This window comes from Anticarsia gemmatalis, chromosome 1 (genome assembly GCF_050436995.1).
Source record: "Anticarsia gemmatalis isolate Benzon Research Colony breed Stoneville strain chromosome 1, ilAntGemm2 primary, whole genome shotgun sequence".
NCBI lineage: Eukaryota > Metazoa > Arthropoda > Insecta > Lepidoptera > Erebidae > Anticarsia > Anticarsia gemmatalis.
The window spans coordinates 13,223,642-13,250,212 of NC_134745.1; the positions used below are offsets into that span (position 1 = coordinate 13,223,642).

The following is a 26,571-nucleotide window of genomic DNA, read 5'->3' on the forward strand; positions in this document are numbered from 1 at the left end:
GGTATGTGTTCCACCTACGTAACCAATGCCTGCATATTGGTGCAATGTAAACGGCCGTGATTCTAACGCTTTGCGTGACGTGTGTTTGAAAGTGAGCCAAAATAGCGAAGGTGGCTTCAATTCTAACACGAGAATTATTCTCCATATGGTCTAAAACAGAGTAATTTTCTGAATAGGCACTTAGTTTTAACTGATAACTTGTTTTATTGTGGTAACTCGCGTCCTTGAAATTAATTTTGAAATAAAGCATAATTTATTAAATCTGGGACTGGCAATAAATGATTTTTTTTATTTAATTTTATTTAATTAGCACGTCAGATTGGGTTTTTAAGCGAACATTTCAGGGCATCTATTGGATGACTTTTATTCGTTTATTTCTGTCCTAAGCTGCATCTGCGTGGAAAGATTTCACGGGATAAAAAAGTTACAACAATTTTAAACTATGTATTTACTTACATGTCATAGTTCTTACGTGAATATAATAATAAACTGAGTGAATAGTAGGGTTACTTGACAGGATCTAATCAGACGCTATTTACCCCAATAGAATAGCAATTGACTACCAAATTGTCACACCATGCAAACTCCAGACAAGAGCTAAAAAAATTACGAAAGATCGTATAATCGTACAGTAATCTCAAAACAAAAAATCCACATAATTTAAAAAAGCCACACACTTTCATGAACAAATTGTATATTTCTTAAAACTCTAACCCTAAAAGCCCTTTCATCCCTAAATCTTTAGAAACCTATAGAGTTATATACAGGGTGTTTAATTGTTAACACGCTGAAAGGGCCCGCACGGATCAATACAGCTTGCCGACCTTGAGCCGAAGGGTTCACGAGAAAAATCACTCTATATGTATAGATCCTTTTGAAATATGGTTTGAGGTGACGAACAAATTTGAGGTTACACAATCGCGAAGGTTAGTATGTAAAATTGAAGATTTTTGTGTGAAGTGCTGCTTTGGCATACAGCTATGTCTGCATGAGAAGGTTTCAGGTTCGATTCCTAATAAGAAGAAATATTTTATATCTTTAGATCTCGTATGTGGATGATTAACCTAATGTCCTTATACCAATCATATTTCCGATTAATACGATATTTTATCTGCTACGGATTTTTTTATAAGCCCGGTTGGTAAGCAAACAGTCGGTTGAAATCGTGAATTACAGCGCGTACACAACTCTCAGACCAACATACAGTAAAATAAAATTGTAACTTAGAAAAATAATTTATTATTCTCCAAAGTAATTTAAACTTCAAAGTTTTTAACAAATTTAGACAGCGCTTTTAACATTATTTCGTATAAATAAGAAACAATCTTATTAGAAGTGCCTGAAACCATTAAACTGTGATAATTTTTTCACACCCACGCAAAAATGTAGCTCGTAGCACACATTCCCGATTACTATCGAAGAAAAATCGAATGTTAGAGTGATCGTTTCCAGAACTTGTAGTGGTTTTTCAATCATTTCTTAATATTTATTTAGTTCGTGATATAAGTACATTGTGCACCATAATATGTGCAAAATGTTAAGAATTCATAATCATATATTCATATTCTGTATAATGGTATCATTTTTATTAAAACGAAGCTTGTGGACGGATGATTAAGATGTTTGTTGATACCCAATGCTCATATTATAGTAAGTACTAAAGAGACTAAAACGTTGTAACGAAGAAGATAACCAAATTCACATACCTGTCATAACCTTATACTCTTTTTGCTTTACATTAAAGTTTGTAGAAAAAGAGTTTTTGAAATTGTTACGTGTGCTACAAGGCTGAACCGAATATCTCATTACGTGTGGGAAGATTGCCATATGTGTATATTTTACGAAGATCTCATGTGTTCAGGTTTATGTTTCATTTCTTTTCCTTTATTAGGTAAGTAAGATTCGTGGGATGTTATTGCGTTCTTAATCAAATAGGAACATGTAATCTTCTTTTACGGTTTGAAATAACGAAATTATCATTCGTTAGACTGTTTGTTTGATCAAGATTTTTTGCTTTTATACGGAAAAGATAATTGGGGTAAAATAAAAACGTAATTTTAATTATAACGCTGGGGCTACACTAGGGAGCAAATGTCTTACGACATTGGCTATGTCTAGCGACATCGCGCGACTTAATTCCGCAGCGACGAAGAAAAATATAGCATGTCGACCAAATGTTGCACAATTTCACCCGACGTCGCTGTACGATGGCGAATCATAGTACATTCATTCGTTCTCTAAATCAACCCTAGTTTAAAATGTGTCTTAATTTTCGCTAAAAAGGAACACACTTTATTTATTTTGTCCATGGGAATGTCTAGTCTACCCAGTCTATAATTGTCTATTCCTAAATAACTAAATTTAAATGATGCAAAAGACCGTGTACCGTGTAATTTGGTAATAATAAAACAATTCATTCTCATCGGCTTATGTCATCCCAGCCTATAACTGTTTATTTATTTATAAGAAAAATAAGTTGTTCGTAAAAGTCCTATTTAACACGATAAACATTTCCTCTATCAAATTAACGGCTAAATAACCCCTAAAGATCCCCCGAGCTGATTAACTGACGTTTAATCTTCCGTTATCTACCGACAACCTGTTACGAGCTGTAACAGGTCGCTAACTCTATAAGGATACAAATAAATGTTTTCTATTAAGAAAAGAGTACAATCTTTATAAGGAGGAATTTTCTTTCGTTAGTAACTCTATTCTAGGAATAATTAAGACGTTTCTGGCAGATTCTTCATTATTATCTGTCAAACTCATCCCTGGAATAAATTTTATATATTAATCTGTCACACTATTTTTTTCTTGCTCTATATGAGGATTTTAACTACTAAGAATAATACTTGGACAGTACCTGTAGTTAAAATATAAGTATTTTAAAATATAATTTTATGCTTAATCAAAGTATTACGATAGTACCTAATAATAGATTTTAACGCATAATTTGTTATGCATTGGAACGTCTATGATTTCTTCCGTTGAGGAATCTTATAATTGCATTAATCGTTGCTTAGTTTTAAAAAGAGAGGCATTATTATACGGTCCCGTAATCACGAACTTTTTGCAAATATACAGCACAATTTATTTATTTGAAAAATCTGAACAGTTATTATTAAAATGCCAAGACATAGTACCTTTCAGTGAATTTAATATTATTTGCCAGCCTGCATAGCTACAGGTTACTGCATTAGCAGACAGCGGTCACAAACCTCAGGCAAGACGTTGGCGATCGATTGACGCAGTACTTCATATAGCTGTACAAGTCGTTGCTAACTTAGTTATGTGTCTGCCTTTATAACCAGTTCATCGGTTTCTAACCGGGGTTAATCAACCTTTGGTACGGAGGAATTCTTGAAACACAAGTATTTCTCCTCATCTTAGAATTATTTATAATACAGCTTACGTAATTTTTGAAATAAAATGTCTAATAACCTGTACGTGATGGTAGCAGGTGCACGTTCCATTTTCCTTAGTTCCAATTGTTCGTACCATTCCAATGCCCAAATTCTGGGACTTTATAATCGCGGGATGGGAATACGACCAGTTTTAATTAAAAAATAAAAATTATTATTATTATTTTATTCAGAAAAGAAAGAAATTCACTACCAAGTAAATCATTGCAATTGGTTTACCAGTTTCTGAGAAAATGCCTAACAAGTAAACCAAAGCCTTACAGAAGAATGAATTTCCAGTTTCCAATCAAGCACTCTCGTTTCATGGAACTGCATTTTAATTATCTTTCTTTGTTCGGAGCGAAGCAATTTTCTAGAAAAATCTTTCATTAAACTAATTACATCGTTATTATCACTTCAAAGGAAACTCGTTACGACATCTAGGCTCAGGTTTTTTCCATAAAAAAGTAAAGTGTTAGTCTCCTTTAGGTATAATTGTTCAGATCAAAAAGCTTTAACAAGAATTTTACGTCTAGATATTTTTCCAAGTAAACCCATTTCAAGCAAAATCTTACGTTATTGTTACCACGAATGCGCATTTTTCAGGATACCTCAAAAATCACTCGTCTAATCGGGGTCAAATTCAAATAGGACTACGTAAAAAATCAATTTTGGGAATTAATACTACGAAATAACCTCTGTTTCTTTGACAGATAGCCTATTGGTCTGCAACGTGACTTTTACACTCTGTATTGCTTGACATACCTACCAAAATATTTATAGAAAATATTCTTTACAATAAATACGCTAGGGGCGCTGGTCAAACTTTCATTCAAAATGCCTTGACCACTATTCTGTTTTCGATAGAAATCAACCTTTTGATTAATTTGACACTTAAATAGTATTAATAATTACGTCCAAAGAAAAGCAAAATATACTTTTATCCTCAAGAACCTATGCGGATCAACAAACTGAAACAAATTGATGATAATACAAGCTTTATTCATATTTCTCCCGCCATTACAAACAGAATTCAAGTAATTATTCGCAACATTGCAAATGGCAGCGACAAATTAGCAGCCGTATACAAAAGGTCTCAGTTTTCATTCAGACACGGCAAATGTTTGTGTGTTTGTCAAACATTTGCTGAGGTCCCGCGGTTTGTTTGTTGTTTTGCTAATTACGTGTTTGCGACAAACAATACGGAGGCCATGTCAAGTTATATTTTGAACAGAAAATAAGTAAAACTGTGGTTTTAATCGATTTTAAAAAGAGAGTAAAATAAATTATTGTTTTGTGATAGACTAAAAATTTCACATTATGTTTAAAATTTTCCTATGCTAAAAATTATTTTTTGATTTGCTTATATAAATAAATAAATATAAAATAATAAGTTTTTAGTTCAGTATATTCAACTATAACAGGCTCCTGAGCGAGAAGCTGCTCTCAAAATAAAAAAGCGATGGTAACTCTATCTGTTACGCTTTTACGAATAACCTACAAGCAGGTTTTGATTTTTGATAAAAAAAACAAGATAATAGTAAAAGACCCGAAAGTTTCAAACACAATACTTTTTCTCATAAATCAATTAGCTTTTCTCATAAATCAAAAAACCTTAAGCGTTAAAAAAAAGGATTAAACGGAAGTGAAACCCCGCGGCTCACATAGGCAATATATTTTATTTAGTGTAAATCTAGTTCAAGATTAATCTACGACCTGCCAATCGTGACTAAGCTAAGTCATTTGTTCGGAACGAGGACACATGAAAACTCGAGCAAATGTGAAAAAAGCTAATTAAAACTTCACAGCGAGCCACAAAGAGTTCTTGAGACAATTACGCAGTGCGGTTAATGTGATTATAATTATTATATTTCAAAGTTTTGAGTCATTAGGGATTTTGTTTTAATGATTTTATTGTTAATTCGTAGAAAAGCTATTTTAATTAATTTATTATTTGGTAACTCGCCTATAACACACCTGTGACTATAATAAATTTTGTAATATAAGAAATACGAAGACCGGTCTGTCTTTTTATTTTCCCTTTTCATAAAAAATAGCATGATAATAGCTGAACGAAACGAAACTACCTTTTATCATTGTGAGAGAAGACCCGTACCAAACACCGTGCCAAAATGTCTGAGAAGAACATACGTAAGATAAAAGTAAACAAAATACCGCTAGTTCTGAAGGTATAGCCAATGAGAAGAGCTGGTAAGAAACTCCTGGCCACTTTTTTTAGTCACCAAATGATTTAACTTGTGAATCTGGCCTCAATATAATAATTATATTGAGTACTAGCTGACCCGCGCAACTTCGCTTGCGTCGTTTCCACGTTTTTGTAACATTTTTACTGTATCTTTTGATCGTCGCGTGATGATATATATAGCCTATAGCCTTTATCGATAAATGGGCTATCTAACACTGAAATATTTTTTCAAATCGTACCCGTGGTTCCTGAGATTAGCGCGCTCAAACAAACAAACACACTCTTCAGCTTTATAATATTAGTATAGATATATTATTATATTGTTTATAATATTGACCTGGCAACAGTCCAAATTATGAAAGTCAAAGGTAAAGGTCACTGAACTCATCGGTGTTGACCTATGCCTTCAGTGGCCTCTGCCCACGCTAATCCCAAACATGTATGAACGGAAATTAATCCGAACGGTTTCTTGATGTGGGCGTACTTAGGTGTATTAGATAACATCGATTTTAGGGGATTTTGCTAAATTGTTATTATAAATAAATATTTTCCCGTTGTTTTATTTTTCAGTTGTTATAATGATGAAGGAAAAATATCGTGATAAAACATTAATTAGTGCCTTAACGCAGTTTTGGAGAACATGCGAAGTCTCCGATCCACACTTGGCCAGTGTGGTGGACTCACGGCCTAGCTTATACGAAAGAAATCTTGCCTAACAGTGAAAAAGTAATTACATTTATCAACCAGCTTCTTCTCCTCCTCCTCCTCCTCCTCGTCCGCGACTTTGTTCACGAATATCAGTAAGAAGTATCAATGTTAATTTAGTTTATAATTTGATACTAAGAGCCTATCTTGTGTCGCGAGGACTACTACAAATATACGAGTAGATCCTTGATGAATGATTGCATTGATATGGTAAAAAATAAGAGAGCAAACAAAGCCTACTTTAAAAAAAAGCAGCCCCTGAGGGGTTGAAGTTGTGAGCAAAGCCGCACGAGTCAGCTAGTTACATAATAAAATAGCGTTTTCTTGCCTTATTCAAATAATTAATGGTTCTTGAAGCATCAGATTACATTATAATTGCTGAAGGTCTTCGAGATAAAATCTCATGAAATTGCTGTAAGGTACTAATGAAGACGGAGAGATCTGATTTATCATTTTTCTCTTTCTAATTGTTTGAACAGTTAATATTTTAATACATTACTCGTCTTGGAGTATTATATAAGCGAGATCTACTTTGATTCAAGAAAAAAATATTAGGTCGGGGAAAAAGTCTTTTCGCATTATAGTATGTATGAATTTATAATGAAATCTCTTTGGCTTCAAGAATCACTAATGAATACACGGTTCATTATGTTTCTTTCAGTGAGCTTGTGAGGTACCCAAATGTCGAGCTTTATTGTGTAGAGAAAAGATTTTATTACAGGTCCTATGTCATACATACTATATCATACATACTATAATGCGAAAAGTCTTTTTCCCCGACCTAATATTACGTCAATGTCGTGATGCTCTTAGGTACTACCAAGCTGTTATTTTCCGAAATTTTGGTTGAGTCATTTTACTAGAATGGTCTACTTGCGATTCCCGGCAGTAGAATTTTTGGCGGGACTTTAAAAGTTTTTTATTAAAATGAAACAAAAGGTTTCAAGGATACAACCAAAAGGCGTGTTTTGTCTCCATCTTCCCTTATAAATATTATATAATATATTTTATGTTACTATGTGTAAGCCTTCCAAGAGTTAAGATGTTATACTTTTGTTTATTCTAAGAGCTCTTCATCATCAAGGTCACGCAAGGTCGCGAGGGTCAAGACTGGATGGAGGTGGATTATGTCCACTTGCCACCTCGTTGACCTCTTTAGTAGCTGCTTGTGACAAGTGCCTGGCGTGAAGAGGAACAATAGTATACTCTATTACTTATTAAATAAATAAGAGAAATGGATTTTCCTATCCTTGTAGAAGAAATATGCGTACTGTCTACGGCCAGTGCGACCTTTGCCAAAATTGATATGATACATTTTGCTTTTTCGACGTTTCGTCCCTATACCAATCTTGATAGTGATTCAATCATTACAATTTTAACTCCGTTGAAAACACGTTGAAATCTGAATGAAATCGTAAATATAGCTTTAAGCCATTGTGCAGATGAATCTCCGGGAATTGAAAGAGGGGTTAAACAGAACAAGAACAAAAATTCTTCGTGATATTGTGTAGGAGTGTTTTTCAGGCTCCAGTTTTTTATAGCACCAAAGCTATTCCTCATTCGGCACGTACGGAATTTGTTAAAGTTGAAAGTTTGTGAGAATGTGTGTTATGTTTGTTACTCTCACAAAAAAAACTACCAAACTGATTTTAATGAAAGTCCGCATACAAATAGTTTATAACCTAAATTAACACTTATGGTACTTTTTACCGCATAAAATCTTTTCATGCGGGCGGAAGCTAGTTTTATACATTTAAGTTGTGTATTTTTGTACCAAGTTACCTGAAATAAAATTCCACTTACCTAAATTTACACTGCTTGTCAGCATTATCTTCCATCTTACACCTCCACTCCGCTCCAAGCTTCGGTCCGTCCGAACAGTCCCGATATCGTCCGAACACTTCCGAGAACACCCGAGCACTTACGACTTTCAACCACTTATTGTTTCACACTATTTGGTTTCCATACTTATATGGAATTTATTCACTGGTTTTTTAGTTTTTTTAAGTCTTTTGGTTATTACTAGAAATATATTGAAGTTATGTTTATGTTATGAATGTACAGTCTTGCTTATTCTATTCGAAGAACTTTGCCTAGGTTATGTTCAAATCTTGCAAGCTGAATTAGAAGTTTTTGTATATGTCCTATTATTTTATCTTCATCAAATCCGCTGGTGGGCATGTCATATTTTAAACCGATAAAAAAAAAGAAAAGTTTCACATTGCGTTACGAAATTTTATTTTAAAAGAAAGCCTTGGTGTTAATGTAGTAAGTGCAGTAAATCGTAGTCTTTATGGCAAAAGACCATGGCAAACCATCATACACTATGGTTCTGGTTCTGCAAGAAACTGCTCTAAATGGTAATTGCTTAGTTCCTTTCGACCCGCAATTTTACTCTAGAAACGGTATAACCTCGTCTACGTCAATGTCGATACTAAATGTGTTACGATAATTGATAAGACGTTGTAAGCGCTACGAACGTGCTACGAAACGGTTACGACGTAGCCCCTACGTAGAGGGTAGGGTATAAGGCTAGGCATACAATCTTCATGCTTGAACATTAGCATAGAAATAGTAGAGTTAGCCGGATCGAATTATTTTCTAATATCGTAACTTTACTATTTATACTTTATAAAAGTAAGTCCCGCGCCGGATGTATTAATTTGTTTGTAATTAACTCAAAGAGTACCCAAAATATTTTTTTGCATTTTCTACCTACAGACAGATTGATTCATAAAGAGACTTATACTTAAATATATTATGTAGGATTGTAGGGTACTATTAATAATTTGGAAAAAAACAGACTTAGACAGAAAAATATAAGTCAAGTCTACTAGAACATGATATTGAAATAGTAGATTTTTTTTATATTTAACTACTAGTATAAGTGCTTTTATCCAACAAACTAATTAGACCTACCTATTTTCAGAGCCAAATTACAAAATAACTAAACCCAGTCACAAAATTTCTTGGCAAGGAACTAAAATCAGTGCAGCACGTGCCGACCGTGTATGCCCTGCCTTACAAGTGGCTACAGTGAAATAATTCTTTATATGCCACTATTGAATGGGTCGACATAGAACTTCACTCTGAAAGTGTCACTTATACCACTAACCGACTAGTTGCGCGATCGGTACTATCGAGTATCGAGAGCTTGACACTTAGAATGTACTGCAAAAATAGTTTTTACGACGCATGCTAGAGGGGCTGATCAGATTTTCATACAAAATTTGTCGATTACCAGCCGGTTGACGAATGTAGTAAGAAATCGCCCCTCTGTACGTAATTAAGTGAGAGAAAATTGATGTTTAAAAAAATGACACCTTTCAACGAGATGAATCGTTTTAGCTGTTGAGCCATTAAAATAATACAGGCAGACTTTCGTGGTTATGATAGTTAAAATCTCAAAGCCGATTCCGACTGTAAAGGAGGAGTTTGTTTATAGTGTCCAGTTGGCCCAATCACTATTCATGACTTTCATAATCCCTTGGGAAAGTATCTAATATAACAGGAAAGATGCCAGGCGCAGTAGCAACGGGTTTATATGCTCTCTAAGAAACGGAGGTCCGCAACCCCAAATTATGACTCCGGGAAGTCATAAAGAATTGGTAGAAAAACTTTAAAATTACATTTTGAAACATATGCACATCAGTTTACTGAACCCTACATTACTTAATAACATAATTATTTTTTGGCCCCTAGAAATCTAGTAGAGGGTAAAAACAAGGCCATGACAGTATTACTTGGCTACTTATTTATTTAGTAAAGATAAATTAAATTCGGGATCCCAAAGTTCCTCAATTATTGTAACTAAAGCCATTAGCGAATTAAATCAGATAACTAATGAATAAACTTGCTAACGATACTTCTTCTTTTGATTTAAATCCTATTGAAGCTTGGACGTGGTTTTACAATCTATACTAAGAAAGAGAAAGTAACTCTTTCTGTCTGTCTGTCATACTTTGAAAGCTAAACTGCGGAACATTTTAGATAGAATTCGCCGAATAGACAGTTTATTTAAAAACGACCAATAAAACGTCTTAGGTGGGACCTTTCACATTGTCGAAACCGAGAAGTTAGTATTCAATATTAAAAGCAACTTATGTGGCTACTCACCAGAAAAGGTATAATTTTGAAAGTTATTTCACTACTAGAAAGCTTCATTTTCATCAAATGTTTCGCGAAACGTCGGTGTGATTGTCTAAAAACTGTCATTCAAATCTGAACAGACTTTAAATTCAAGACAAGCGGAAATTTAGCCGAAAACAGTTCACGAATGACAATTTCTAGGTCACAGCCAGTCACTGCTAGCAATATGACTTGGGACGAAAATGTCGCATCTCGGCAAACTGCCAAACACTAACAAAAAGTTGCTAAATTGAAAAACTTTCAATCACACTTACTTTTACAGTTTTCACCTGGTGTTGTAAACGAGTACTTAAAGGAACAACTTAAGTAAGTTAGGAAATTTTGCAGGTCCTAAACATCACGATAGCATCTAATTTCCATGGGATCTAATTGCCGACTCCAACATAGCTTGGAAGAAAGGCTAAGCTAATAAATATCTAATTTCCATGGGACTAAGCAAACTAAACATCGGCCACTTGCAACCAACTTCTTTTGCTTCATTTACATGCATACATATTGTCACACATGACCGCCGTTTACGAGTGTTAACTGCGATAAACACCTGACTTTGTTAAAGAACATCACCTATATTATCCTTATAATTGTTTCTAGCGCATTCACTTTGGATCTTTTAGGTTTACTTAGCCGAGGGCCAATGGCCAAAGGTTGTACCACAATCTTAAAGTCCAACAAACTAACGCTTCGGCGTCAATGTGTTCATATCTAAGATTTAATAATTACTGATTCCAAGAAAAATCTATTAGCATTATCCAACTTAGCTCAAATGTTTTGTGACGTCAAAATTTTATAATAAAATATAAGAAATACATCGAGATTGTAAAATCTTGTATACATAATATACTACATAAATATTGTATACACACGAGATAGCGAAATGTGATGTTTGCGGTGGAAATAGGTTAGACGGAGTTTATATGAACAGTTATGTGGGGAATTTGATCTAGCTCTTCAGTTACTGTAGGTACCCACAATATAGCGCTATTTTGTATCTATACTGATAATGTAAATATGTGTGGGCTACTTTTACTTTCAAATCGGGGTAACTTATTACACGAACATTACATTCCTGTAGAAATAGTAGAAAAGTTGAAGAGTACTTTCTTAAGTTTAAAGCATTACGTTTTGTCTGCCTCGCCCTGCAGGCAAAGCAGCGGGTAACAGCGAGTCATATGTGAAAAATATACATTAGCGGATAGGAACCTAATATAACTAGGATGTAACCTAATATAACTAAATTAAACAAGATATTTTATTCAACAGCTTTACACAAAGTAAAATTGCTTAAAAAACATATTACTCAACTATAAATGACTTAATCTACTTCCCGATAAAGTAAACTATAAAACAACAGTGTTAACAGTAAATAAGCAATCACTGTGCTCACACAAGCGTGGTCATACGGCCGGCTCGCGTCACTGATCGAATTAACCCCGGGCTAAATAACACGACACTCGCCCCGGGACCACACCCACGCTCTCAAAGTTATGCTTTAAAAATTCTATCTGTATGAGGTCGATAAATTAAATACTCACTGTGTAATTTGTGAGTTTAATAAATGCCGGTCGATTTAAAATAAAACCTCTGTCATGTATACCTTAGTATTTCTAGTTGTTTTTACAATTTTGCTTTAATATTCTACCTAACTATTAGGTCGGGGAAAGTCTTTTCGCATTATAGTATGACTTTTCGAAGTTATGTGTGTATTAGAAATAATTATCACATGCTCCAACGGTGAAGGAAAACATCGTGAGGAAACCTTGCATGCCTAAAAAAATTGTTTAAAACATTTATTGAGGGCACGCAAAGTCCCCAACCCGCACTTGGCCAGCGTGGTGGACTCAAGGCCTAACCCCTCCCTCATTACGGGAGGAGACTCTTGCCCAGCAGTGGGACAGTAATGGGTTAAATTTACTGGGTAATAAACTTCCCGTGGTGGCTGAACCACCAACTTCAAAAGTTAATGAAATAAAAATATCCAAATCTAATCAGAATTATAACCATTACTCACTAAGCGAAATGAAACGAAATTTATCAAAACAGATTTCAGTGAGTGTTATTAATCTTCAAAGATAACATTTGTTTTGTGAATAGAATATTTTTGCTTATCGGCTTTCGGGCTTAGTGGGTGCGGGTCGTTTTAATTTAATGTTATCTTAAGGTTTTTGTCACTTTTTCTATCATAATAAGAATAATTTAGCTGTACAAAATGAAGGTTTGAATTACAGGAAAACCTTTGACATAACTTAATGAATGTTTTATTAATTGATACCAAACGGGACCGGCCCTTGAAACAGAGAGACGCTCAGTGCAAATACCACTATACAGCCACCCATCTATAGACTGTAGGCTAAGATTCCTTAATACACTGATCGTTAACCTCTTGACGCAAATTACATTTGAGCAGCTCTAAATTAATTTCACCAAAATTCAAGCAAGATATCTGATTTATTAATTAACAACAAAGAAGGAGAATAGCTGAGTTACAAGCATTCATATCTCACAATCATAGTCCAAAGTTTAAATGCTAGACAACCAATTATTGACATTAATCAATGCGGTGAATGAAGCCTAACCCCTCTCATTCCAGGAGCAGAACCTAACAACGAGACAGCTGGTACTTTTTATTAAATTATACTCCTAATTAATTTACGCATTATATCACACTAACTAAAACAAACTGCCCCACTTATAGAAGATTTTTCAAGAAAATTCTTCAGAAAAAATATGAATAACCAAGACGAACGTCTTCCATCATTCGTAGAACGTATTCTGTACAAATTGCCCTCCATTTTATCCCATTCCCCATTTTATTCCAAAAATATTGTACCTACTTTATTCTTCCGTAGGTTTGTTGTAAATAAGTAGAGGTTATGTGGATGAAGACTGACAGAAATTAAATTGAACAAAAAAGTTGGCTTCCATTTTTTTGCTGTTCTTTTTGTGACTAAAAATGTAATTAATTTAGGGTAAATTGAGAATAACTGAAAATTATTTTATGATTTGACGCCTTTATTTAATTTAAGGGTGCTTTTGATTTAGATTTAAAAACCAAGGTCTTGGAAAGGCCAGGGGTTCTATTATACCATTGCGCAATGGTTATGATAGTGGTACGACATAACCATTGACTATCATGATTTTGAATGATACTCGCAAAAAAAACATATACGGTAATTGCTCTTTTGCTTTTAATAATTTATAGTCATTAAAAGTCAGTTATTTTGCTCAGAATAAATACTATTTCTTCCTTATTTTCTTTATACAAAGAATTACATTTTAAAACTGCATAGACTTAATTATTAGAGTACTTTTAAACCACAAATAACAAGGGAAAATGTTTAAACACAATCCTACAGTGTATTACCTGGACTACAACTGCAATCTCGAATGAACTCGCAAAGTAAATAAAACACACCTACCTACTCTCAACTACTCTCCTTTGTAAACAAACAAGAATAAAAGGTACAAACGGATCTGGAATAAAGTTGGCATAAAATGTGCTAATTATGCCAAGTTTCAAGGTTTCTCTCTGAAGGCAATTTGCGAGGAGAATTACACGTCCGACTTCCTAACAAAGTTTTAATTTAATTTAAATCCGATGTTGAAATATGCGCCTTTTTTCTGATTGACTTCGAAACAATGTGAGGATATTTTTTTGTTAGGTTAGTTACATATGTTTTTGTCAGCTGATACGTTTATTTTGTACCACAAGCTTACACACAACAGTGGTTGTATTATACAATTTTTTAAACGACTGTATTACTATCACTTACAAATTGCGTTATTTCAGGGATGCCCTAATATTTGATTACACATCTTATACTCAAGGAAATAGACCATAACACCTCGCCCGTGAAACCATTGATCATAAGATGAACCTTTCGGTGATCGTATTCTTCTATTGGCTTCCAAGCTTTGGAGCTTATTTATATTGGCTTAAAAGAATGTTGGGATCTACTGTATATCTGCACATTCAGCACTATTGACTATATAAACAAACTACCACGCAATTGTCAAGTTCGAATATAACTGCTCACCGTAGCCAAATGTCCCTCTGGAAGGCATTATAATAACTGCTCGCTTTACTTGGCCCATTTTCGGACATAAACTTAACATTTACCCACATACAAGAGAGCAGCTCAGATCCGCGTAAAAAGTGCGTTCAAAAGATTGCTTGAACCAAAGCCATAGCCGCCAGCTGTACTTTGATCTTATACTTGAAAAAACAGCATTTTCATAGAATAACAAAGAATTTCAATGAATAAGGTAGAATAATATTTATTTAGGAAAGGAATTTCTAAGGTTTGAACGCAATAAATCTGGTCGGGAAGGCATTGTGTGCGAAAGAATAAAGCTTTACTTTTTGTGATAGGTCTGGATTCTTTAACTGCCAGTATTGTTCTTTTGAGATGGGGATTACGATTTTGTGGATGGAATAGATTAGTTCAAATTCATTTTTCACTAATGACATTACATACCTATCTTTGTAGTGATTATAACAATCAGCCAGTGGCGCGATCGGTTCTACATCTGACTGTTGACCGCGAGGTCCCGGGTTCAATTCCCAGGTCTGACAAAATGGTACTAGTATTTTTTGGTGTTAGAATAATAATAAAATTGTTCTGTCGATGCGGTTACAGCTGTCAGTTTCACTGAAACTGGCCAAACGTGTAGGACTTTGTTTAAAATTTATTATAATTTTATACAGTAACCAATTGTAAGTAATTTTATACATCTTTTTTGATTGTGACATTGTGCTTAAAAAGCCTTTGCAAAACAGTATTTTGAACAACTAAACATAACAAACACAAACCAAACGTCTATCCACTATATACCTAGTAAGATACCCGTGACTGTTCCCTCCCGCCGGCCTCATTCCTCGGAATCAAATATACCCTTACATCAATATTTACTAGATCCCCGCTTTCGCAGATACGACTCGTCCGGTTTCGTGCTTGCATTTATATTGGAATACAAGTGCATAGCCACAAATAAATTCGATTTGCTGTTATGTGATCGTGTAAAGCAATGTTTATTTAGTTTTATGTTTAAAGTTTTCTTTTGTAACTTTACGCTTGTTATAATTAAGCTCTAGGTAGAAATGTATGAAGAAAAAATGTTACCAAGTACTTCTTTTTGGGTTTGCTATTAGAACGTTCCAGTAAAATATGGGCAATTCAACACTTGATTTTCATTTCACTTGTCTAAATTAGGGGTCAAAACCTTCTTCGTATAAATTTAATACCTTAGCTAAACTCAATTTAGTACCGTGAAACATTAAAAATAAAGTTTACGCAATATCGATAGTACACAAAACAATTGACACTCAATTGAAACATTAATATTTCGTGTACATAGTTCCAGCAATAAAAATATATTGATTCTTAATATTGAAACAAAGGTATATGTGATAATTATACCTTTTTTAGAAGCGTCAAAATTATAAACGAACACGCCTTTAGAAATATTTATAAGGAGATAAAATCCAGTTTGAACTGGTTTAAACCGGAATAAGAATCAACATTTACTTTTTAATTATCACATTGTACAATTGGTTGGTAAAACACATAAGTGCTAATTTATAGAATATGTTGTGCAATATTCAATGGTAATCATTGCTACAGAAATTGTTTATCAATTTAAATAGAATTCAACAGTCTTAAAGAAACGTCAAGAGCCTTCAGATAGTTTAAATATTGGTATGCAATTCGATATTAATCATACCAAAAATTGCCCTTTACTGTCTCACTGCAGAGCAACGGTCTCTTCCCAAAATGAGAGAGAGGTAAGGCCTTGTGCCCACCGCGTTGATTAAGAGTGGATTACGGATTTTACATTCCTTTAGGTGTTAAAGAACTCTTACATGCAAGTACTGTACTGTCTTTTCTCTCATAATCTATACAATTTCAAAATAGATTGAAAGTGACATAACGTATTATAACTAATAAATAATCGGAGCTCACACGACCTTTATTACTAAAGCAGTAAGAATGATCATACCAGAATACATTATTATATGTCTATATTATCAATCACCTCTACAAGCCACATCTGTTCCAAAACAGGCCTACAAATCAAAAGAAAATATTGTCTTTTTTATAACATCTTATGATAAAATACGAGATTCATTTCGTTTCACAAACAAACCGAGACCTACTAAATAAATGTTCCAACTAGTTCACCGGTAATATCATTATTCTAGCCTTGTTAGCTCTCCCCCCTACCCACCCTTTTACACCCCTTGGGGGATGAACAAACATCGTTCTCTAAGGTAATCGAATTGTCCAGTTTTTGATTTGATTTCTGAAGACGGTTACTGGTTTTCGGTCAGTAAATAAGACTGGTCATTTTATAGATAGATTTATGTGATCTCTGACCCACCTATAGTGACTACTGCTAGGCTGTAGAGATTCTGGGCTGCAACGCTGCGTTTAAAAAACTGCAGTTTTGAGTCTACAAAAAAAAAAGATTGAAAACAACGATTGAATGGATGAACAGGAGTTTAGCTGTTGGCAGTCATTCGGAAAGTAGGTAAACTTGTTGGACAATTTGAAAAGATGGCCTTTTCGTTTGGTTACTTATCAGTAAAGTGTATATTATTAAGATGTTTAATGTTTCAAACCACTTATATAGTAAAATATTATAGTTAAATAGTCTGTGTCTTTTTAGCGCCCAGATTCGTTAGTTAAAAGAAAAATGTACAGTCAACTCCAAAATCCATAAAAACAGCTCATGCGGAAAAATTGTTTGAACAAAATTCGTATTTATTTTGTATCACGATTTATATAAAACAGAAGCAAAGCGAACTTTTGCCGCGGGCATTTGTACATTCACAATTCGCTACAGAATTTGTAGCTCGCACGGGAGTTATTCTTTTTATAAAATATATCCAGTATAATCTATGTGGACTATAATGCCCGGGGTTATTTTTCAGTTAGCCTGGCTTATATACCTAGAAAAACGTAACAATACTTTTTTAAATCTGAAAATCAGCATGTGGAAAAAGGGATTGACCTCGTTTTTTTTGTGAAATACATTTTTTTCAGCTAGTTAACTATTAATTTAGTTCAGCAAATGTTTTACATTGAAAATAATGGTTCATGTCCTGTATCGTGTAATTTTTTTAGACAACTCCCGCACTAAGAATTGCTCTTGTGTCGCGGGGACTTTTACAAACATACAACCAGACTCGAAACAATTATTTGTGAATCGCACAAATGATAGCTGCGTGTGGGAATCGAACTCTAACCTAAACCACTGCGCTACAAAGGCAGTCAATCTATGATTGTGCCAAAATGTTATCTAAATGGGTTCGCCCTTTTTAGGTCTATATCAATGACTAGCGTTATTTTTTTTCGGTTAAAACATCTGCATTATGAACACTATAGAATATTTGACATTTAGTTGACAGCTCGATATTATCGTATCGAAGTTTCATGTCTGTGCTACTGGCGACCTCGTGAATTCTTAAATAATTATCTTTATATATATAATTCTTCTGTAAGTGTGTATGTCACTGAACTTCTCTTAAACGACTGGACCGATTTTGATGAATTTTTTTGTGTGTGTTCAAGGGGATCTGAGAATGGTTTAGATTCACAATTTTGTCCGCTGGACAATGTTTTTTTAATTAATTTTTAATTTATTAGACGGGACAACGTCTGTCGGGTCCGCTAGTAATAATATAATATTCAAAGGTTTTCGTACCGAAAGCTACTTCAGTTTGTTATCTTACTTTTAAATATACCTTGGAGGCCAAAGTTTGTAATAAAAATGGAGATAGCGGGTCGAATGGCGTAAAGCAGCTATATTTAGACATTTCAAAATCGTATTTCAGTCCAATTTTTGGCTCAATTACCTCGGCAGACGGTAAAGGAAAAATTTTGACACCTCCCAATTTTCGCGTTTTAAAAATAGGTTTCATTTGTTTTTATTTTTGTTAAAAATTAAAGCAAAATTTTTCTAACAAAATAATTTGGCTGCTTCGGATATATTTTTGCTATATATATTATTCACATTTCTCTAAATAAAACATAACACACATATAGCTTTTACAAAAGACTTGATGACGTCACAAGTAGGGTGTCACTACCAACTACCATCCAACTAGAATTCTCTAAGGTCTGCAAGTGATAGCTTAAAGAAATTACTGCATTCAACATCCACTTGAGATAAAACTAGGGTAGGTTCTTTGTTGTTTACTCCAAGTAAGTGGACGTATATGTTAGAAACATTGAGCTTTGAACAAAGTTGAGTATGTGTTTTAAGTTTCTTGTTTCGTGTTTTTGTTTTCTGCTCTGTTTGTTTTGTTGGAGAATTTATGATATTCTGCGGTGTTCTTTTAGGTAAGGAAAGTGTAGTGAAAAGCATGTAATATACAATACATGACTGACCCCTCCAAAGGATATAGTGTATGTAATGCATGATTTGTTTTGACCCTTCAAAGGATATATTATTTGTAATGCATAACATTTTTTATCGATTTTAAAACTATGTAATGTTCAATGTTTGTCATTCATCTTCTCGTTATTGAAATCAAATTAGTAGATTAAAATTCTAAGCCAAGGATATCCATATCTTCCATAGAAATCGAATGACAAGATTAATGTTTTAAATAGTTCTGTATTAAGTTCCAAAATTAGCAAAACATGTTCAATCATCTTTATGAAACTAAAATTATCCAACGCGGATTTCACGTAATATCCAAATAACAGGAGATAATAATCGCCAGCCAATAACAATAACAATGAATGTTCACGACTGTACCAAAAGTCTGATCATTTGGTACAGTCGTGAACATAACAAACATTTACTGTATGTTTCCAAACTTATTTTATAACGCGACCACATTTATTTGCTGTCTAAGTCATAGTAATAATCATTATTTGTATTATTTATAAACTACTTCATAATTTTATAAACTTAACCGTAGTATCACTTGTGTGTGCCTAAGTCATAGTAATAATCGTTTTTTGTATTATATATAAACTACTTTATATTTTTTGTAAACTATACTTAACCGTTGTATCATTTGTCCCTAGGATATTTGATTCAAATGAATTTTGTTTATAAAGTTTTATTAAAAAGAAAGATCAATGCACACATTTTTTATACTGAGTACGGATTTAGTATTTTTTTATATCAGAATAGCCCCTTTTACAACAATCGCGCGTGAAAGAGCGCGCGTGGAAGGGGAAAGGAAAGACCACGCGTCACGCTCAGTTGTCAAGACCGCGAAGAAAATTGCGATCGAAGACCGCGCGTAATCCTACACGCTCCTAAGAACATACGACATAGAGTGTGTAAAGGTGGCTATTGCATAAAAACACAAATAGCTAACACAAATTCAACCAGAGCAAAAACTATAATTCACAGCATAATCTCTACGAGAAACTCATTTAACCCAATGCATTCTTAAACAGGTTTATAGCCACTAATGCACATACGTGCAGTAATTACCTAACGCAGACGTTTCCTCCCGACAGTTAGGTTTTATTGCTCATGACTGTACGTGAGTCAGCTGACCGCTTGGAACGTTGCCAAGCGATCGATAGTGCCACTGATGCTAGACGGCGAGGGACGAGAATCGGTTTATTTACCCTATTGAAATTGATGTGTAGTTTTGAAAATAGGGTTATTTATTACTTGATTAAAATTGGACGATTATTATGTTTTTAGCGATTTGTATTTTATTTTAATTTGCTTGATTTTTCAGGACAGTGTGATCGTGAATGGTCATCCTTGATCATTCATTCATTAGAACTGTACATATATGAATTCTAAGAAAATAGGCATTATTATTAAATATCTTTAACGAGCTTTCAGATTCGTGGCGTAAATCTTTTCTCATTCCACGGTGAGATTGCACAGCACCATAACATTAAGTTAAAATGCACTTAATCTTTATTTTCCTCTTTATATCTAATATTTTTATATAAAAATTGTTTTTAACGTTCACTTTGAAAAGGCTAAGAAACTTTGTTCATTATAAAATTTAAAATATTTACTACAAAAGACATTGCCTTTGAGAGACTTAACTTTGAATCTTGAATGAACACGTCACGCAGGTAATAAATTGACTACTTTCACTTAAAATATATAGAACAAGTTGAGTGCCTCTGTTGTTTTTTAGTAAGGTTTGCGGCTTCTGATTATGAGTCTTAAATTCTATACATACATGGTTCCAATTTTTTTAACACATTACTGTCCTACGGCTGAGCAAGGGTCTCCTCCTAAACGTTGGACGGGTTAGGCTTTGAGTCCACCACGCGGACCAGGTGCAGGTTAAGTTAGGTTAGGAACTCTTGCATGCCGTCAAAAAACGTATTATACAAATTTTAAGCATGCAAGGTTTCATGACAATGATTTCCAGTTAACGTTGAAATATTCTCAGGTACCTACCTGATCAAATGAGTCTCCATTAGTGTGTAATTTTGAAGAAAAAGGAGATCGTATTTGTCTCTTCTTGGAAGGCTATTTTGTCGGCAATTCAGCTATCAGAGGTAACCAATAGACAGACTTTTATATTAATATGAGTACGAATAGTAGTAGCCCGGAATTTGATAACCGTGCTCGTTTACAATACACTTGACCCTTATAATATAATATTTCATCCTCTGCCTACCCTTAGAATATAACAGACGTAAGCTAAAATTAGCATAACAAACAACAGTAATAATTCATGCGATATAATATACTCCATTCAAGCCACATCATACCCTATTATAAGTCATACCCAAGCCGTATACTAATCACTTAAGCCCACAAACGGCACTAACTATTTCAAACTACGATTTACACAAACATTTGTGTAATACGGGCTAATTTCTAGCTTACGGTAGCCCCTTTTGTTCTCTGTTAATGATATGGAATAGACTTTTAGGTAAAGAGGTATATTTTCAGTGACTTTTACCTAGTTCGACCCAATATGTATGTATCACTGCAATTATAAATGCGAAAGTTTGTAAGGATGTAAGTATGGATGTCTGTTACACTTTCACGATAAAAATACTGAACGCATTTGGATGCAATTTGTTATACAGTTAGTTTATATCCTGGATTAACATAGAAACCTTTCTACCTCGGGAAATATTTACATGTTAAGTAAGTTGTGAGCAGAAATTTGTAGTACTTGAAATTGTGTATGAGAGTTGAAAATTTTAAGTATTCAAGTCCATTATGTCCACTATGTACAACACTGAAAGTATCAAGTTATTCAGGATTTCCAATCAAAATATTGAAAGACGAATAGTAGAAATGTAAGAATGAGATAATGAGGAAGATGTAATTTGTTTCAGTGCAGTGGTTAGAATACTATGCAGTTATAAAAATATGGATTACAAATGAAATATAAAAATGTTTATATAGTATTTTTTAATATTGCTTGTTACTTATTCTAATGTACATAATATCATTTGGTAAAAGTTTTTACAATTCAAAAGGACATAAGAGATGAAACTTCAATATTTTCTTAACAAATTGAATTATCTCGAGATACAGTATTTGTTTAATAACTTTTACCTCAAAATACCCTGTGTAAATGTATTTGATGATACACATTCCCTGTAGTATACAATTATATAAATGTATCATCAATTAATTTAAATTTGAGGCTAGTTATTCTAATTAAAGCTTTATAATCCCTCTTATAACAAAAATAAATTAACCCGAACATAAAAATGTGCAAAACTTGCGATAATTAACAGTTTTGTAAAAGAAACTGTATCTCGTTAAAAACAAAACATTTCAAAATTCTAAGAAAATATTAAAATTGGAAAAACACATTTTGACATATACATTATTATACATTTCAAAAACGAATACCAAATATTGATAAACTGTACATAAACTTAACTTAAACTTAATTCTAAAACATGTTCATGGCATTAAATTCGTTCAGTTGGTGAGATGGCACTAGAAGTCGGAGACTGTTTTCAACCGAGGAATGCAGGCAACACCCTGATGCGGCCACGGCCTTCAAGCTGAGAGATCTCAGCGAAGGGAGACACATCAACATCATTTACTGATGGGAGAAGATCGCTCTCCGCACCGCCGATAGCACGACGAACTCTTGCCTGGTCTTTCACTGGAGCTTGTGGCACATCTTTTGCTGCAGCCAAAGGATGCCTTTCTTCTTTAGGAGGTGCACAAACGCACACAGCAACCAACGCCAATAAAGCAACGATAACAATTGAAGAATGCATTGTTTTTAAATCTTAAAACTTGTTAAAAGCTTGAAATGTCAAATAAGACTGATGCCTTTGTTGTAAAATTTTCGCGTTATATACGAAGTGAGTATTGATTTTGTATATTAAGTGAAATTGTTTGAACAAATATAGATAATGCGCGTTATTATTTAATAAAACAATAGTGACGCACGAACAATAAAATGGCTGTTCTGAAAAATACGTGTGTTTGTCTTTAAGGTAGTGACTCACTTCACGTAAAAAGGTTTCATTTGAACGTTATGTCAGTGAATGGATTAAAGTGAATTGGTGCATATTGAGTACCTAGTATATCTTGATGGTTATTATATCAAAATGAAATGCCCTGCATTTGATGTATATGTAATGTAGTAAAATATATTTTTATTTCACTAAGAATAAAATACTGTTTGTAGGGACTAGGGACTTTCCTAAACGCAAAATTACTAAATTATTAAATTTAATTTATTATTTTCACTGGTCTCTATCTATCTTTGTGGGAAGAAGGCGTGATTCCACGTACGTATGTATTTAATCAATAATTGTACCAATGCTGTACATGGACTCTGACTGACATGGACTGTAAATGTAGACCCTAGCTATACTACTAGTATTTTATAAACATTGCTACTGACTGCCCTTGCCCGGCTGTCATTTTCGAAGATCTTTGACAGTCGTTAACAGTAGTCAGAAGCTTGAAAGTCTGACAACCAGTCTTACCGAAGGGTATCGTGTTGTCTCAGGTAACTAGGTTGTGGAGGTCAGATAGGCAGTCGCTCTACGTAAAACACTGGTATTCAGTTGCATCCGGTGAGACTGGAAACCGACTCCAACACAGCTTGGAAGAAAGGCTAAGCTGATATACTACTGCCTGCCCTTGCTTTCCTACACCGGGCTCCCAACCCAGTGTCAATTACATCCAGTATTCCTTAATTACTCATTAAGAATAATATTTCAACCCAATAGTATTATAAGGGAGGTCCCTTAACCCTTTGACCGCCACTGTCGGCTATACTTGACAAATCTGAAAGTGCTCACAATGATTTCCTCGACAAATGTCGACAAAAATATAGCTTTGTGAGCTCGTTCTGATTTGTCCAGTATAGCCGACTGTGGTGGTCAAAGGGTTAAGAATAATATTCCAACCTAATAATATGATTAAATAGGAGGTCTCTCAAGCATATTCAACCGAAGGTTTAATATCTTTGCGGCTTTGCGCACACGTGGAGGTCCACGTGTTTGCAAAGAAGTCAGTTGAATCAGTACCTTAATGATTCACAATACTGAATCAAGTGCTAATTTACAAAACAAATCCGTTTATTCTTCATAAGAGAAACGGACAATATGATCTATTAACACCTGGTCATAAGATAAGGAGATCTATTTCTAACATCCTTATTTGCGTTACATATTATATTGTTTAGATATTTCATAGTATTGTGTACGATACACAAGTTAGTACTGGATTTAGTGGTTAGATCCAGAGAGGTGCTCGTGGCTTAGTAAACAACAGCCGCGCGAATCGATATCGGAGGTTAAGCTACGCTTGCCGATGTTGTTCTGTGGATGTGTCACATTCGAAGATCTTCGAAAGTCTGACAACCAGTCTTACCGAAGGGTGTTACAACCTAGGTAACTGGGTTATGGAGCTCCGATAGGACTTTAGCTTCTGCCTTCAACTTAGTCCACGTCGACACATTTTCTGGGGTAAAAAGTGTAAGCTAATCTAGTTAATAAATTATTAAAATCGATTAATGCCCGGTCTCTGAAGTACATTTAGCGGTAGTTTATATATTCAATAGCGACTAAGCTGATATAAACATGACAGTTTGAATATATAAACTATCGCTAAATGTTCCTTAGAAACCGGGCATTCAGTATTTGCGTGAAAGGTCTACATTCCTACGGGCAAATATTAAAAAAACGTACACCTCTATAATATTATATTTATATAAATAAAATCACCCTCTCATCTTATTCATCGAAACCCTTTTACATGGACCAATTTACACACCAACTAGTTTAAACTATAACAAGGAACAACATAGGTATGTAGAAACTAGTAATATCTTGTAACATCCGTACTACCCTACCCTATTCTCTTCTAAAACAAGACACATACACATGTTCCCGACATTAATATCGAGATTGTATCGCTCCCGGCCGTTCCTTTGAACAATCGTGCTCAAACTATCACGTACTGTCGATGATCATTGTTTAAATCAGCTCTATTTTCGTAAAATTATTCTTTATTTATTAACTGGCATTATGTTTTAAAGTTAAAACATTTTTTATATTGTGTATTATAGTTATTATTTATTTGATGTCATATATTTGGTGATGCTTGACAAAAAAATTGGCTTGGCAAATAGCATGGATTGCAAATCATAATCGGATTGTTTGAAAGAGATACAGAAATTATGATTGAAAAGCGCATAATTTAGCTGATGAATTCAGATTTTTTGTATCTTAAACATTCTTTCATAATTCTACCGAATAATATATAACATATTATAACCTATAACATTTTTTATAAACAAAAATGAATAAACGTACGTAATATGCAAGCGCATAACTTTTGAACAAAAAACTAAATTGGATAATTCTTTTTTTAATATTTTTATTACAAGGTCTGAATAGGATCGATGATATCAAAATTCTCACGTGAAAAAATTCAACGGGGTAAATTTTTCCTAATAATACACTAACAAAGTCGGGCCAGTCCGTAATTAATTATTAAAATTTACTTCAAAATAATAGCAGAAAACACGATAAAAATTACATGTACATATTCTATTGGTCCTTTTAAACATTAATAATAACAGATAAGTGTGTCAGACTAAATAAGAAAATATCGGAGGTCTCGCCCTATTAGATAAAAATAGTGGTTGATAAAATTACTCGTGCTTTAAGAATGCGTTGAATGGACTAAACGGGAGACTTAGAAATCATGCTAATATCATAAATACGAAAGTCTGTAAGGCTTTTACAACTAAACAGGTGAACTTTTGTTGAGGATATTTTTTCATGGAAAATACAGAATCCTAGCCAACTATGTTGGAGTCGGTTTCCAGTCTCCCAGGATGCAGCTGGATACCAGTATTATACATGGGGCGACAGCCTGTTAGATGAAAAAATTGCTATACCCTTCTTCAAAAACCTTTTATTTATATATTTATAGGCGAATAACGATATGCTAGTAAAAACTGTACAATAAGCTAGTATAAAACAAAATGTATTAGCTAATAAGCAAAATTTCCCATTTTCCGAAGATTTCTGTTTGTATATTTGTTTTAAGTATAAGTAATAAGGATTCAAGACTTGGCACTACATGCGATTTCACAACACTACGGCGGAATAATTTCAAGACTTGGCTTCAGCTTCTCATAAATATTTTAGATACCTAGATTTAGGATTCATGGAATCTTTGTTTTGTGAGAAAGTCTATACCAAGCATTTGAATACTCAAATAGACAAAGGATTTGTCCTATGCCAGCTAAGAAGGGTCTATCTTCTTACAGTCAGATTGCTTGGCCAGTATAACCTGCTTAAGCTTTAAGTAATCCAAAATAGAATATATTATTTTTGAATAATATTTTTTTGATATTAGTAACTAAAAGATACTTGACTCTATTTTTTATTTATGTATTTCAATTTGGTTTTTTTTTAATGAATATTACACTTCTTACCAGTGGCGCGATTCTGTACAGTCGGTACTGTCGAGTATCGAAATTCTGACATTTAGAATGTACTACCAAAATAGTTCTTACGACACCCGTCAGATTCGCTGATCAGATTTTCATACAAAATTTCTCGATGACAGGTCGGTTGTTGTTAGTCGATAGTGGTAGAGAATCGAGCAACAGTTGTCCAAGGAAAAAACAATTTCGTTATTCACGATGTTTGCGGG

General features: G+C 33.9%; 1 protein-coding gene across 1 annotated transcript in view; it reads right to left on the minus strand.

Moving 5' to 3' along the window:
• Positions 1-26,571, minus strand: part of LOC142977125 (oxysterol-binding protein-related protein 2) — a 75,848-nt gene that overhangs the window by 27,315 nt on the left and 21,962 nt on the right. The window contains exon 2 of the mRNA XM_076120856.1: positions 8,116-8,334. Within this exon, the coding sequence (XP_075976971.1) occupies positions 8,116-8,150 (35 nt within the window). The 5' untranslated portion in view covers positions 8,151-8,334. The remainder of the gene's footprint in view (positions 1-8,115; positions 8,335-26,571) is intronic.